At 37.7% G+C, this 14,282-nt stretch overlaps 1 protein-coding gene across 2 annotated transcripts in view; it reads right to left on the reverse strand.

Moving 5' to 3' along the window:
- The window catches only part of gstcd (glutathione S-transferase, C-terminal domain containing), a 52,232-nt gene extending 42,302 nt beyond the window's left edge, over positions 1-9,930 (reverse strand). Inside the window, exons 1-4 of one of the 2 annotated variants that reach the window (XM_084403255.1) lie at positions 9,852-9,930; positions 9,038-9,485; positions 5,748-6,173; positions 2,834-3,091 (exon numbers count right to left, since the gene is read on the reverse strand). In XM_084403255.1, the coding sequence (XP_084259381.1) occupies positions 2,834-3,091; positions 5,748-6,173; positions 9,038-9,454 (1,101 nt within the window). In that variant the 5' untranslated portion in view covers positions 9,455-9,485; positions 9,852-9,930. The remainder of the gene's footprint in view (positions 1-2,833; positions 3,092-5,747; positions 6,174-9,037; positions 9,486-9,851) is intronic. The other variant, XM_084403256.1, reaches the window with a different exon arrangement.
- Positions 9,931-14,282: the final 4,352 nt, after the last annotated feature.

Consider the following 14,282-nt stretch of genomic DNA (forward strand, 5'->3'; position numbering starts at 1 on the left):
CGGTACCATGGTATAGAAACGTTGGTAATACCAAACATTTTGATATAGTGGCCCCAAACCAATTTGAACACTAAATCAACAATTAAAAAAAAAAAAAGTCACTGAATTTGATTGACATTTCTTTAATCTTTGTTTTAAAGAAATATCAATTGTTTTATTATTTTGTGACAATGTAAATACATGCATAGATTTTTAAATGTCAACGTATACTTATTTTACCATAATCAAAGAAAACCACTTTGGCATCATATATGTCCAAAAACTGACTTTCTACTAGTTTTTCTTGTTGCACAAGAAAAAAGGCCCCTTACCCTGGTTAATATAGTTAAATGTTTCACACACACACGTCTAGATGCTTGACTGGCTTGGTATAGGGTCACTATAGTTCTTTTTGTTTAAGGACAAACTCCATCTTACACTTGTGGTTAAACGTTAGCCCACCTTTCAGGACAAATGTGTTTGAAAAACTAATCTTCTGTTTGTGAAAAGAGTGAATTGGAATTAGGTGAACTGTGAGAAAAGAATCGTTTCTTTCAGTTTTGTTATAATACATCATTATTAATATTGTAAAAAACCTGTGGTGTGTAGGATTCCTAAAGACAAATGATGATAAATTAAACTGTTACTTCTTTTTATAATAAAATGATGGACTAAAATATGAAACTCATTTAATTTTTCTCTACTTCAAATAAAATCAATCAATCTATATACTTCACCTGATATATTTTCAGTAATGTAAGTCTTCTTTCTGAACAAAGCCTAATATTTACACTACTAAAAGTTTGGGGTCAGTAAGATTTTTAATGCTTTTGAAATGATTTCTTCTGAAGGCAACATTTATTTGATCAGTAAAACAGTTTTCTATTTTTTCCTGCTAAGATTAAAACAACTGTGTTGAAAACAGTTAAACAGCTGCAGAATGTTTTTGCAACAATGTAAGCATTTACTGTCACTTTTGATCAATTTAATGCAACCTTACTGAATAAAAGGATTCATTTATTTAAAGTATTATTTATTTACTGACCCCAAACTTTTGAACGGTAGTGTATACAAATACTACTGTGGAAAATTAAGTGGGGAAAAATTACTATATAATTTATCAAATTTTGGCATTTGTAGTTGCCACTCACCACAGTGGCTTTATTTTAAACTGTGAACATATTAGCAATGGTACTGTTTAAAAAGATATTAACCACAGTTTATGGTCTGCAAAAGTGAGAATAACTGCAAAATTTCTTGTCTCATTTAATACCTTATTTTTAATGAAGCAAAAATGTCGGCACGTGAGGTGACAGAGGGGGTCCGCGAACAAAATGCTGAGTTTTCCCGTTCATTTAATTCTACCCCACCTTAAAATAGCATTAAAACCGAGCATGTATTTCTAGCAGGCAAAATGCCGTAAAAGCTCAAGCATGTGACATCCAATCAAATTACCTCATCTTTTGCATTCAAAACTGACAGTATCCATTCCACACAAGCAGCGTGTATGATAGGCGGTCTGCAGAGTATCCTGCAATAAATCTAGCTACATTACTGCCGTTCTCGACAATGTACCTTTGTAAAAGTGGGGTTTTAGCACGTACTAGCATGAAGAACAAATAAAGACACAGACTGTGATCGATTTAAGACTCAAACTCTCTTCGATACAGAAAAATGCCCTCTGTGAGTTATATGTTGATAATATATTATGAGAAAGAATGTAATTTTTCCCAAATATCCACACAATTGCAAATGTGATATTGATTTTATACAACAGTTAAAGAGACAAAAGGGTAATATTAAGTGATGTACATTTAAAAAACATTATTGTTTGCTCTATTTTGCAACTAAATAATAGTTCCAACTAAAACCACCGCAGAACTGTGTTTCATGAACACATCTGCAGCTTTGAACGAAGAGTCAATGATTCAATGACCCATTTATGACTCAATGGCTCACTCATTAAGACAGTGACTTACTGCCACCTAGTGGCGTATTTAGTTTTTTTTTTTAAAGTATCACTTCGTGTTTACCATTATTTCATATTTCTCTATTGCATATTTTTATTTAAAACATTATTTATTTATTTATAAAGGTATATTTATATATATAAATAAAGGTAAAAATGCACTGGAAAATCTATTTAAGGGGAAAAATATTGTCCCTTAATAGAAAAGGTGTCACTGCAGTCTAAGTGGAAGACAGGGTGTACGTAGAAAGATGTTAAATTCCTCAGGGGTACGCCACTCTAAAAAGTTTGGGAACCACTGGCTTTAAGCCTGAAATTAGGTTAGTCACAATTGATCACAATTCATTTCTTTTTAAATAAAGCTCATGAATGTTTCTTTGATTTATGGATTAGGATTTGATTGTATATTGAAGTTTCTCTGTTATATCCCTCTACATAGTCTTTACCACAACTAATGAATGTCAGACTAACAGCTGAAAGAACTCGCAGTGCTTGTCGAAGTCAGACAGCCACGTAATACCAGCCTCCTTAAAGTATCAAGTGGCAGGGAGTCCCATCAGTTAAGAGCGAGTCAGTGCGGCTGCTGTTCTGCCTCGCTGGAGTGCATAAATCCTTTATCATCACGGTTCAGGCCCGCAGTGACACACAGGGCTGCCGTAAAGGGACGAGAGCGCAGCACTGAACGTATTGAGAGCAGATCGCTGTTTAGGGATTATGTGAGTTCGCCTCTGACAGGTTTAGTGAAGTGGCAAAGAGAAGCGCTTCTGTGCGTGGCATGTGTAATCTCCTTCTGCGCGAGGGAAGAGTTAGGGAAAGAGAAATGAGGAGAATAAAATAAAAGAGCAAGAGAGCGGGAGAAAAATAGAGCGAGTGAAATTCAATTACCTGCAGTTTGGTGAGAGTTGGCCTCGGGCCCCCGATGAAGGGCTCTTGCTTAAGTTTGGGGCCGTCCTGCTCTGCTCCACCGGATCGTGGGGCCTCTGGCTGAGGAGGGTAAGGGTCGACCGAGCTGAGACTGAAGAGGGCCATCCCACAATCCTTTGCGGCCCTCAGTACGCTGGGGAGCTCCTGCACACGCTGGTACCATCTCAGCAGCAAGGGCAGATGGGATAGGGTGGAGGGGGTGTGCTTTTGGATGGAGATCTAGAATGGTTTAATCAAAGACATGATACTTATAATTTATACTTATACTTATAATGCCTCATATGTCTGTGTATAAAATTGATATATGGAAAAAAATATAACAAAAATGTATGACTATCGAGCACATTTTCCCCACAGATTCTCTTTATTGCAGTGCAAAAGAAAAATGATATTATTTAAATTGCTAAATATTTATACATCATGGTAGTATTTGTTTGACTTTAAATGTAAGCTGGTTTAATATATATATATATATATATATATATATATATATACCTGGAATGGATCATTATTTATTACAGTGAGATTAGTTACAGAGTTAAGAGATATGGAAGTTACATATGCCTAATTGTCATTATATTTTTTAATTGGTCTAAAAATGTAATATATAGATATTATCTAAATATTTACACACATACATATACACACAAACACACATATATAATTCACACACACATACATATTCACTTGCATATTGTTGCACAATTGTATTGTTGGTTTGTTTCTATTGTTCTCATTTGGATAAAAGCGTATGTTAAATAATTAAATGAAATGTAAAATGTAATATATATATATATACACACACACACACACACACACACACACACACACACACACACACACACACACACACACACACACACACACACACACATATACACTGCCCAGCCCAAAAAAAAAAAAGGTTGCTGTTTGGATTTAAATAGGCAAATGTCTATGATTGGATCATTATTGCAGTGATTATTATGTTTCTAGCATGTTATATATTTGGCAACAGTTCTTCTAACCCTAATTGATGGAGTGTGTAGCTTTTCATGCACCTCTTGATGGAAATAACATCAAAACAAAAGCAAGATTCTTCATGCTCCCTCCCACCATTCTTTCACAATTTGAGCCTGATGAATCTTGACATTGACAAACAAAACAAAAGCCATTTATCAAAGTTTAAGAGTAAAAACTGAGGTCACATTTCAGAAAACAAATGTGCAATCGTTATGGCAAATAGGCGAGACAGTGGAGGCTCTGTGTGTATGTTGTGCTGCCGAGGAATTTTCGGAAACAGCGCAAATGCATATTAAAAAAATGCACACTGACAGCGAGATGCTGTGACTTAAGTAACCCATCAGAGTGCCGTGTCCACTGAACCGAGATCAGCTCCAGCTATCATCGCGCCGCAGAGGAAAGACGGGGAGAAAGGGATGAGGAGGACAGAAGGAGGGAGACATGCTAGACGGAGTGTGAAACTAGGAGGCACCGATGCGCCGCTGACCACAGAGAGCCGAGAGCGAGAGAATGACAGGAGCAGAGAGAGAGAAGAATGAACAATGATCATCAGAGGAGAAAGAAAAGAGCAAGAGAGCAAGAGAAAGGGATGACAGACGTACACAAACTTCACCGCAAAGACGCAGCAGGGTGTCTGCTCCCTAGATATCACTGCAAAGTTTTTTTGTGTGTGTGTGTGTGTGTGTGGAGGAATACATTGAGGTATCATTCTTGTCCATAATGCATGCATCACTAATTAAAATGTGAATAATGAAAAATAGTAAATAACATTCATTAAAGGAATATTACAGATTCCAAGTTAAGCTGAATCAACACCATTTGTGGCTTTCTATTCTCTGATTGGTGGAGAGAATCATGGGTAATGCAATTTTTCACCAGAAATTCCACTGTCAAACATGATTACCGGTATTTAAAAAATAAGCTGAACTCATGTGACGACTGATGACTTCAAGCGTATACCATTAATCAATAACCTTATAGCTAAGAGTTAGGTCTGTCATTAAAGATTCAATATCAGAGTCTGCCAGGATGGATTCTGATTGGTTGTCACCAGCTGTATATAAAAAAAAAAATCACTCTGAAAGGGATTCCAACAACATAGTTCCTCTTTCTATTCGCACAGAATAAGAAGTCATAATTATTGTTCCTACTAGGAACAGATCTTAAAGAGCTTGAGCACTTAATGCGGCATAAAACATAACTGCGGTAATGTCATCTAGCACTTTATTTTATTAGTGTGCACACCTCCATCAGACGCTAATGCACTGTTTATCTAACAGACCATTACAAATAAAGTGCCATAGAAGAACCATTTTGGGTTCCCTAAAGAACATTTCAGTGAACAGTTCTTAAAAGAACAATCTTTTTCTTAGTTTAAAGAACATTTTAATAATCGAGAAAACTAAATTCCACTATAAAGAACCTTTTGTGGAGTGGAAAGATTCCATCATGGAACCATCGACGCCAATAAAGAACCTTGATTTTTAAAAGTGCACAGTTATAATTCATGTTGTGAAGAGGCCTTTATAAACCAAACGCCACTGATGAGTAATAGTCGAGCGAATGCTGGCGTCAGACTGAGGCAAGCTCTGAGAGTGAACGAGTTCAGGGACATCACACTGCAATGAATCTAATTCACACTCCCAATTGAAATAGAAACTACCGGCCTTATGTAATGCAGGGCTGAGGAAATCAACTTGAAGTAGGAGAAGTCAGAGTCATGGGAGACTTGTGTTTGATATAACTTGAAAGCACCTGTGAGCCTCAATGGTCTACTCTACTGCACAAACAAATGAATGAATGGCTCTGTTTGTGAGGAACAGTGATTTACACGTAATGAGATAAAAACGATGTTCGATTTGTTTTGTTTTACCAGGTATTGATGGATGCAGGGCAGCAGGACGACATCGGTGAGGGTGAAATACAGCCCTTCTGCAAACATGTGCTCCAGCTCTGGAAGGTCTGTGCTCTTGACTTTCCTGATGTCAGAGCTCTCTCTGGTGGAGGGAGGAGGAACCGCGACCGCAGAGAGCTTCGCCAGAGCAGCACTGAGCTCGACTCCCGGGTGGGATTCGCTCTCTGTGCTGGGGCCTTTTGGTTGAGAATCACTCTTCTTCTGCTGCTGGAGCTTCTGTCTGCGAATCTTGTCGTCATTGTGGACCTTGACGGGTTCCCCTAACCTCTTCTCTAAGTTCAGGATCGCAGCAGGAAGTCGACACATCTGGTCTTCAGGGTTTCGTAAGTGTTCCTCCACTGCAGAGGGAATGTCCAGCTCACACAATCTAGTCCACTGACTCACCTGAGGAGCAAATGACAGTTGGTAAATGTGATGTACGATCCATTACTTATTTGGATGGTTGTCCAGAGTTTCATGTAATTAAGCAAACTAGGAATGATCATTATTTTTATGCTATGGTCGATAGTCAATAAAATTAGTGCTGGACAGTAAACAAGGATGCATTCAACTTATCAAAAGTGACAGTAACGACATTCACAGCGTATTATTTGTATTTTTCAACTAATGCTGTTAGCATTTTCAAATATTCATCTATTCTCTATATTCTCTATTCATCAAAGAATCCTGGGAAATAAAAACAACAGTTTCCAATTTTCAGATAAGTGTCAAATCAGCATATTAAAATGATTTCCGAAGGATCATGTGACACTTAAGGCTGGAGTAATGATGCTGAAAATTCAGCTTTGAATCACAGGATTTGCCTCGATTTTATAATATATTCAGAGAAAACAGAGATTTTAAATTGTAATAATATTTCACAGTTTTAACTGTATTTTTGATCAAATAAATGCAGCCCTGGTTAGCATAAGAGACTTCTTTCATAAACATAAAAAAAAAAAAACCTTAAGTATTCCAGACTTCTGACTAAAAGTGTAGGTTTTAGTCATTTTAAGTGTAATATACTATATTTTAATAGTTATTGGTCATCCCAAACATGCGATATGACCCATGGCGTACATTTGAAATTGTAGTAGGGTTACTGACACACAACAAAAGCTTCCCAAAAAAGTTGCTTTAAGGCATTTTAAAACCATAAATGTCGCTAGTATCTGACAGATTTGTCTGAAACGCTGTCTTGAGACATCACACATGTCCCGATGACAGCCTAAGGCTCTAAAGACAGCAGAAAAAGAATCAGGGGAGCAACCCAAGCTTGTTTTTGCTCTGTTATGCCTTATAGCGCTACTATCTGAAAGCATTGAGCTCAAATGTCAAATTGAGCTCCAAAAATTAAGTGATCGTGCCTGTCAAAACATGTCAACATGCTTGTCACCCCACAGCTAGTTCACACTTATAAGGCCTAAAATTAACACTCGCCAAGCGCCAAATGTGAGTAAAAATCTGCGTTGCCGAGTATATAAAACGGTGTCATTCCCAGTAACATTTTTATGAATTCTAACGACGCATGAACGTGAACAAACTTGAATGACGCTCGGGACAGTTGACACTGCATCGTCACAAAAGCTTAAGCCTTGACAATTTAAATATTCAAGCGCAAGAAGATGCAGACATTTTTTTACACAAATTCGTGGCAAACATTTTTGAGAATTCTAGTAAACATAGTTGGTTATGTCTTAAGTGAACGCAAACAGTTGAGAAAGTAAACACGTGTGCAGTATCAGTATACTAGGTCTGTGCATTCGCTCTTAAAGTGACAGCAGCCTAATAAACCTGCTGTTGTCTGTGTTTTTAATGTTAATCAAACAAAAAATAATCACTCACTGCTCTTGACTGAATAACTTCTTTAACTTTAAAAAGGATTCATTAATATGAATGTTTAAAGCGTAACTCTCGCCAAACTGCAACCTAGGGTCTTTTTGTTAATCTACCCGAGGCAAACTTTCGTTTAAAAGCATAATTAGAATGGAAACGCCACTTTTAAGATTGACCGTATTTTCGTTTTCGGTCAAATTGCCTTTTGAATGGGAGTGCTAGGGGCACTACTATGATAGTCAAAATCACTATTTTTAAAACACTAAGAAGGCTCGACACAACATGAAACTTTGCTCGAAGTATCACCAGAGGCTCTACACATGAACTCGAGCATTGAGAACATTGTTTGTGTACACAGAGTTTACTAAAGAGAAAGATTTTGAACAACTCACTGTAGCTGTGTCCGCCGGCATTTTGTCAGTCAAAAATAGTTGATCTCCGAATGCAGCGTAACAGGGAGAAGAGTAAAGATGGAAAGCTCCTAAAGCTTAGTTCCATATAAATTCACGGATAATTTGTTGTTTTGTCGTGAGTGAAAATCAATATTGACATTTGAAAAAGGATCCTCATATAAGAAGCCATACTAAAATTAAGAGTCCGTTCATTCGCATTCGGAGATCGACTATTTTTGACTGTCAAAATGCCGATGACCAGAAACAACAACAGCTGCAGTGAGTTGTTCAAAATCTTTCTTTTTAGTAAACTCTGTGTACACAAACAATATTGTCAATGCTCGAGTTCATGTGTAGAGCCCCTGGTGATACTTCAAGCAAAGTTTCATGTTGTGTCGAGCCTTCTTAGTGTTTTAAAAATAGCGATTTTTATGCTATAATAGTAGTGCCCCTAGCACTCCCATTCAAAAGGCAATTTGACCGAAAACTAAAATACGGTCAAACTTAAAAGTGGCGTTTCCATCCTAATTATGCTTTTAAAGTTTTCCTCGGGTAGATTCACAAAAAGACCCTAGGTTGCATTTTGGCAACAGTTATCATTTAATTTATACAGTGAAGACTACGCAGTGTTATTTTACTTACATTTCTGTACCTGAAAACTACTGTCAGACCTACATGAAAAACCTGAAAAGCAGTTTATTTCATTTGTGTCTGTTATATTTTATTTATTTGTGCATTTACTTGTAATTAGTTTTTTGTTCTTATTTTATTTCTGACTGTTTACGTGTCTTTAATATTTTTTTTTTTTTTTATATTAGTAGGCTAGTAGTTTTAGCTGTGGTATCGAAATTGGAATAGAGAATTTTCACTGGTATCTAAAATTCTGGTGTCATCACTGCCTGTTTCATGGACGGTAGAAAATATATATGGCCGGTACATTTTCACAAGTCACCATTGGCAGGTGTGGCAAAAGGTTCGTTTTAAGCCCTGTTATGACTATGCAATGGGATTTTAAGCACTTTTTTGAAATTGTAATCTTACCTCAGCACAAGCCTTGAGACAGGTGTTCTTGAAGCCCAAGAGGGACGCCACATCCCTACGGCTTGACATCAGCTGGCATGCGGTCTGAATGATGTGTCTCAGTACGACAGCTAGCCCAGCTCTGCAAAAGCAAACATCAGGCTCCAGCGCAGCCGGGAGACGACACATCTTAACCAGCCGTGGCAGCTCGTCCCTCCTCACCTCAGACACAGCGAGACCCCCGGGCACCAGCCCTGACAGGGACGGCAGGATGTCTGCTTGATCTGTGACCAGGTAGACGTGGAAAGATGAGCACTCTGTGTAGGAGAGGAGGAAGAGGACGATAGAGGAGTGCAGGGGGAGAGACACGGCTCCGTTCACACTGGACACTTCCAGATAGAGGCTCTCTCTGTCTGATTGTGCCTCAGTTTGCTTCATTCTGACTGTCTAGTGGAGGGCTTGATGAAGTCTGCAATAGAAATAAAGGGATGGACTCATTAAAAATGTTTCAAATGAATGTTTTAGCAGCATAATGCCAGTGAAAGACTTAAATATGAGAGTGAATGTCTGGAACACAGTTACAAAGAGATGCACAGTTATAAATAACGTGTTCTATAACTACAAATAAATAACTAAACGCCTCCTATGCAGCATGAATTGTATATTTTGTGCAATAAATAATTGCACATAAATGTTTCAGTTTAGCACATCAATAAATGTCACTAGTCACTATGTGAGATTGCTATCTGACTGCGTTTTCCGTGGCGTCACGACATTACAAAGTACAATCAGGTAAAAAATAAATGAAGAAAGAATGTGAAGTGAACCTACTCACAATAGTGTTTGAAATGAGCAAAACAACCACTAGGAAACACATGTGGAACTGTTTGTGTCACATTAAAAATAGTCCGACTATAAACCGACAATCGCGCTTGAGTTCCATCAACTCTTTGGGAAGTTGATGGGCGAATTAAATTCGATGATATTATATTACTTGTTTTATGATGTTTATAATCAAAGAAAATGAACAAGTAACGCTTAAAACAACGTTGCAATCGTTTGTTTCACATATAATGAGGTTTTATCGCGTGGCGTTATTCCAGTAAATTATGTTTAAATAAAGGAAAGATGAACCACCAATTATGTGATGTTTATTTTGTAGTGACTTTAGTTAAAAGTATGCTGCACAAAACTATTTTTAATTATCAATTCAAAACTAGTGTATCGAGAAGTGTTTTTATTTTATTATTAATTATTTGTATAGATATTTTGTGTGCTCAATTTGTATGAGAAGAAATGCGCTACAGAACACTTGTTTTTGTTTTTTTAAAACCTGATTTTGTGACCTTACGGTTCTATGCGGTTTCATGGTTTCAAAGTCTCGAAATGCGAAATGTCATTTGGTTCACAATTTTTTTCCAAACTTGTTTTGAATGATAAAAAAAAAAAAAAAAATACTGTTCCTGTTTTTCAATGTAATCGTGCACAGCATCGTACCGTTGTTGTTGCTATGGTTACCTCCTCACGCCAGCTCAGGAGTGTACGCTCCTCACGCCAGCGCAAAACATTTTGTATACCATTTTGACTTGTAATATTGTAATTAATCTAGTTTAAAATCTTGCTTTTGTTTTCACTGATGCACTTGAAAAAAAAAACTGAAAAGAGTAGGCTATAAACTCGTACGTAAAAAGAGTACGAGTAGCACTTTCATGTAGAATTGAATAATTGAATTGATGTTTATTAGTTTAACGAATCTTACAAAGTTTCAAAATTAACTTTACGTCCTTATTTTTGCAGCCAAATCAGCATTTTCACACAGATTTCTTTGATCTCCTCAAATCAGTCAAAAAAGGTCGCGGTGAAGAGCGTTGAGCGCGAGAGATGATAAACAAACACTGCAGAGGAAGAGCTCACTAAACATGAAAAAAGGTAATGTTTCTTCTTTAATACGTGAAATGAGTTATATTATAAACCTGACAGTTTATGACATCTAATTTGATGCTGTCATTGCTTTGATATTCGGTTTTGGATTAAAAGAGAAAGGACAGCTGGAATTCTGGTATAATTGCGAACGGGATAGTTCACACAAAATAAAAAAGTGTCATCATTTACGTTACTCATGTATGAATGTCTTTCTTCTGCTGAACACAAAAGAAGATATTTGGAAAAATGCTGGTACCAAAAAGTTGATGAGCCCCATTGACTTCAATAGTATTTCTCCATACTGTGGAAGCCGTACAAAGCTGTTTGGTTACTGACATCCCAAAATACCTTCTTTTGTTTTCAGCAGAAGAAAGACATTCATACAGGTTTGGAATAACTTTGGGGGTGAGTAAACAATGACACAATTTCTATTTTTGGGTGAACTATAAACTTGAATGGAATTTCTATAATCCTGTTTCTAGATCTTTTTGATTATATTCAGAGATAATTTGTAACTTTTTCCGGTTACATAATGTTCAATTGACAGTCCAATTCAATGAACACAATCTAAATTTAGAAACCTGCTGAACATTACAAACATGCACTCTTTGTAGGATGTAATAACTCAGATCATTACATTGCAACCATCCTCTCTCTCATCCAGCTATCAATTCACTTGGGAGAGGCGCAGTGGTTTAAGCCCAGCCAAGGAGGCATCCCATAAACCCTCAAAGGGTGTGTATGTAGTTCATAATTTACATCTGAACATAATTGTATGGTTACACACACATGTTGGTTTCACTATATCAGGGAAGACATCTCAGAGGTGATGATGTATGTTAAACCAACCCTAGTATACATATTTCAAATAGTGAGAACTAGTGCTGTCAAATCGATTAATCACATCTAACATAAAAGTTTGCAAATATATACAGTGGGTACAGAAAGTATTCAGACCCCCTTACATTTTTCACTCTTTGTTATATTGCAGCCATTTGCTAAAATCATTTAAGTTCATTTTTTTTCCTCATTATTGTACACACAGCACCCCATATTGACAGAAAAACACAGAATTGTTGACATTTTTGCACATTTATTAAAAAAAGAAAAACTGAAATATCACATGGTCCTAAGTATTCAGACCCTTTGATGTGACACTCATATATTTAACTCAGGTGCTGTCCATTTCTTCTGATCATCCTTGAGATGGTTCTACACCTTCATTTGAGTCCAGCTGTGTTTGATTATACTGATTGGACTTGATTAGGAAAGCCACACACCTGTCTATATAAGACCTTACAGCTCACAGTGCATGTCAGAGCAAATGAGAATCATGAGGTCAAAGGAACTGCCTGAAGAGCTCAGAGACAGAATTGTGGCAAGGCACAGATCTGGCCAAGGTTACAAAAACATTTCTGCTGCACTTAAGGTTCCTAAGAGCACAGTGGCCTCCATAATCCTTAAATGGAAGACGTTTGGGACGACCAGAACCCTTCCTAGAGCTGGCCGTCCGGCCAAACTGAGCTATCGGGGGAGAAGAGCCTTGGTGAGAGAGGTAAAGAAGAACCCAAAGATCACTGTGGCTGAGCTCCAGAGATGCAGTCGGGAGATGGGAGAAAGTTGTAGTAAGTCAACCATCACTGCAGCCATCCACCAGTCGGGGCTTTATGGCAGAGTGGCCCGACAGAAGCTTCTCCTCAGTGCAAGACACATGAAAGCACACCTGAAGGACTCCAAGATGGTGATAAATAAGATTCTCTGGTCTGATGAGACCAAGATAGAACTTTTTGGCCTTAATTCTAAGCGGTATGTGTGGAGAGAACCAGGCACTGCTCATCACCTGTCCAATACAGTCTCAACAGTGAAGCATGGTGGTGGCAGCATCATGCTGTGGGGGTGTTTTTCAGCTGCAGGGACAGGACGACTGTTTGCAATCGAGGGAAAGATGAATGCGGCCAAGTACAGGGATATCCTGGACGAAAACCTTCTCCAGAGTGCTCTGGACCTCAGACTGGGCCGAAGGTTCACCTTCCAACAAGACAATGACCCTAAGCACACAGCTAAAATAACGAAGGAGTGGCTTCACAACAACTCTGTGACTGTTCTTGAATGGCCCAGCCAGAGCCCTGACTTAAACCCAATTGAGCATCTCTGGAGAGACCTGAAAATGGCTGTCCACCAACGTTTACCATCCAACCTGACAGAACTGGAGAGGATCTGCAAGGAGGAATGGCAGAGGATACCCAAATCCAGGTGTGAAAAACTTGTTGCATCTTTCCCAAAAAGACTCATGGCTGTATTAGATCAAAAGGGTGCTTCTACTAAATACTGAGCAAAGGGTCTGAATACTTAGGACCATGTGATATTTCAGTTTTTCTTTTTTAATAAATGTGCAAAAATGTCAACAATTCTGTGTTTTTCTGTCAATATGGGGTGCTGTGTGTACAATAATGAGAAAAAAAAAAAAGAACTTAAATGATTTTAGCAAATGGCTGCAATATAACAAAGAGTGAAAAATGTAAGGGGGTCTGAATACTTTCCGTACCCACTGTATATATATATACCCCCATTCAACCCCCATTGCAAATCAGGGGCTTGTTTTTCACTAGATTTACATAGCCAAACCTGTACACACACCTCCATCAGGTTTCAAAACTGACAATTAGTTCGTTTCTACATCAACATCATGTTTTTATTCAAGTCAAAATATCACTGAATACGTTAGAAAACGTCAACTAAAGACATTAAGGGTCAGAACAGGCACACTGAAAAACATTTGGAGTAGAAACAATTTTTAGTCAGAAACTGCTTGTAAATTTCAGCCATAATTACAAAGAAACAGCAAGATGCACTGAATTAAACATGACATTTTGAAGGTGGATAAAAACATGATTTTCTTGTAAAACATGCTTGAATAATCATTGTTTTATTTAATTTTTGCAGTGTAGAAATAACTCATAAGGTGGCAACTGCAACTTTTAACAATGTAACGCAATGTTAAAATTGAAACGGTAATTTCTAAAGGTTGATGGTTTTCAATCCACATCCAAAACATATTCCAAGAAGCGTAGGTTAGTGTAGTATTCATATGTGCATTTACATTATTCATGAAGCAGAGGCCTTTATGCAAACGACACAGACAACAAGTGTTGAATCCTTCATGTTTCACAAGCCGCTCGAATTCAGTAAAGTACGCAAGTTCAAAAACGCAAGTGGATGAGTGTGCCTGAAAGGGATCATTTAATCAACTCGGAGTCAGCACACTAGAAGAAAAGCCTCTCTCTCTCTCTCATCTTTTTAAGTGTGGGGCGGGGTCTCTTCAGCTTTTTCCGTCCTTCCCTTT

Source organism: Rutilus rutilus (assembly GCF_951802725.1).
Source record: "Rutilus rutilus genome assembly, chromosome: 2".
NCBI classification, from domain to species: domain Eukaryota; kingdom Metazoa; phylum Chordata; class Actinopteri; order Cypriniformes; family Leuciscidae; genus Rutilus; species Rutilus rutilus.